At 42.2% G+C, this 2,442-nt stretch overlaps 1 protein-coding gene across 1 annotated transcript in view; it reads right to left on the reverse strand.

Annotated features, from left to right (window-relative positions):
• LOC106536451 (ephrin type-A receptor 7) overlaps positions 1-2,442 on the reverse strand; it is a gene marked incomplete at its 3' end in the record, with an annotated part of 23,967 nt that overhangs the window by 8,083 nt on the left and 13,442 nt on the right. Inside the window, 1 exon segment of the mRNA XM_014033735.1 lies at positions 975-1,118. Within this exon segment, the coding sequence (XP_013889189.1) occupies positions 975-1,118 (144 nt within the window).

Below are 2,442 nucleotides of genomic sequence, written 5' to 3' on the forward strand. Positions count from 1 at the left end.
GCTGACATACATTTAATTTAAAAACAAAATATATGTACAACAAAAACTACAAATCACAAATAAAATGAAAGGCAGCAGCAAGAAGAAAAAAATCTTATAATACTTACCCATATTTTCCAGAAAAGAATTTCAGAAAAACAGAAAAAACATCTAAAACATCTATTTCTGTGGATCGACTAGCTGACAGAGCTGAACAATATGAACGTTAATATTCACAAAGCGTAATTAAACTATGAATGCCTTGTTTTACATATAGAACAATAAAACACCAGGTAAGGCTGTGCATTTAGAAAAGCTGCAGGTAACAACAACCAGAGTCTCAAACAGGTCCAGGAGTTCATATCTTTATTTCTACTTCAACTTGAACATGGAGGTTTAGCTAACGCTAGTTAACAACAGCTGACGGGCCGGGACATGTCCGCTCGCTGTGCTTCACTCTGGTCCTGCAGAAACAGTGAGCTGGGGCCAGGTGGACGGAGTGTAAACAGTTTATTTAACAGGAGGACTCACTTCTTCTAAGCGGATCACACACCAGCTGACCGGTGAGGAACAGAGCTGCAGACTGACTGCTTTTTTTTCTCCTCCCTGTGCTGTAACAGRGCTTGCACAACAAGCTCACAGACAGTCGCGCTGGGAGTTGACTGCAGTAATAAGAGTCTACAAGCAACTTTTCCCCCTCATTCATGAAAAGCTCAAATCGGGGACTTTTCCGGGGACAGTTTTAGCCGGGGACAAGTCATCCAAAAAGGGGACTGTCCACGGAAATTTGGGACGTCTGGTCACCCTAGGTGAAAGTGTCAGCGTACAGATTGTTAGCATAGTGAAAGTGTGAGTGTACAGATATTAGCATGGTAAATGTGTGATTATATAGATTAGTGAAAGTGTGAGCAGAATATTCGCTTGGTGAAAGTGTGAGCATGCAGATTATWAACATGGTGAAAGTGYTTGGCGTTCCTCTGGCTCTGTCCCTTTACCTTGCAGGTGCCCAGAACTCCAGGCATGCTGTTGCAGTCTCTTAGGGTGAACTTGACCTCGATGTAGATCCTCCTGGCTCCTTCTCGAGAAATCCAGCCCGTCCTCAGCCAGTTATTCTGGCTGGGACTCATCACGTTACAAACCTGATTAGGAGTAAATTTAGGCATACAATTATTATTATTATCAGCAACAAAAACCAATCYCATTTATTTTACTGTTTAGAACTTAGTTATTGTTTGTCCAAAGTCAAATAGTCTATTTATAGTAAGTATTTTATCAGCTGTCAAAGAGCAAAAAGCCTGGAGAATATGACAAAGTCATCACAATGCTATGCTAATGGCTAGTCAATAAAGATGTGACATTTACTAAAGATCCAAATCTTTTGTACAACTCTTTAATTATGCAAAATTCACTTTTTACTTGTTTTTATGCTTCAGTTAGGGTCTGTACTGTTCCCAGAAACAGTCCAAGCACCAAAAAATACTCCCAGTTGTTTTGTTGACAATATATAAATGTTGTTTTTTAGTGTCAGCAAACAAGCGCTTTCCAAAACCTGTGGATTGTGATGTCACAATCCCGGTGACCTAGCAACGTCAAGGTGAGCCCAGCCCCTCACCTGGTAACCCAAGCGGAGACTCCGTCAACCTCTTCACAGGACAACTGCATTAGTTATGCTGTTTTTACAACAGTCATGAGGAACAGAGATGCGTGGCCTAGTTTTATTTTTATTTAATTTTATTTTTGATGTCAGTGTTATAGCAATATTGCCAACGAAAGGTGTTGTTTGGGTAAATAGTTTCACCGTGGACTACTTTGGAAACTTGTACCAGCAGCACTTAAGGACTTTCTACTGAAAGGAAGCTTCTATTGTTCCTCACAAATCTGCAAGTAAGTGATGTGTTGTGAGTRTGCTGTTGCTTCGACATGTTTTGTCATTTAGCACAAACAAATGTTGACCGCTCTGCCGGATCGACTACCGAGGACGGGAGCCACTTCGCCTTTCCCCCTCCACCTGGTGAAGCAGCAATGATGGTCTGTGCTGCTCGCTTTTCCCCCTGTGCTGTCTGTGCTGCAGAGCATGGACCCCCTCCCCCTCTCACTATGGRATTACATTTGTGCCATCGGCTTGAGCACACAGCAACACTGATTTGAGAGCAGATATCAATACGAACAAACAATAATTTGAACAGCGTGCATTCAAATCACACATATGCTCACGCGGCTTCCTCTCTGCTTGCTTAACTCCCTTTCTGCTTGTGCTCGACTCCCTCCCTCCCTCCCTCCTCTCAACTGTGCCTCTGCTCGCTTGCAGCCAGTGTTGGTAAATCTCGCGACAGAAACGAGCCACCAGCTCTATGAAAACAAGTCCTAAATAAACCCAACTGGCAAACCCCCACATTGTGTAAAACAGGTCAATTGTAACAGTACTGTATAAACATATACATTCATTTTTGCATTATACATAAG

Source organism: Austrofundulus limnaeus, unplaced genomic scaffold (genome assembly GCF_001266775.1).
Source record: "Austrofundulus limnaeus strain Quisiro unplaced genomic scaffold, Austrofundulus_limnaeus-1.0 Scaffold1822, whole genome shotgun sequence".
Lineage (NCBI taxonomy): Eukaryota > Metazoa > Chordata > Actinopteri > Cyprinodontiformes > Rivulidae > Austrofundulus > Austrofundulus limnaeus.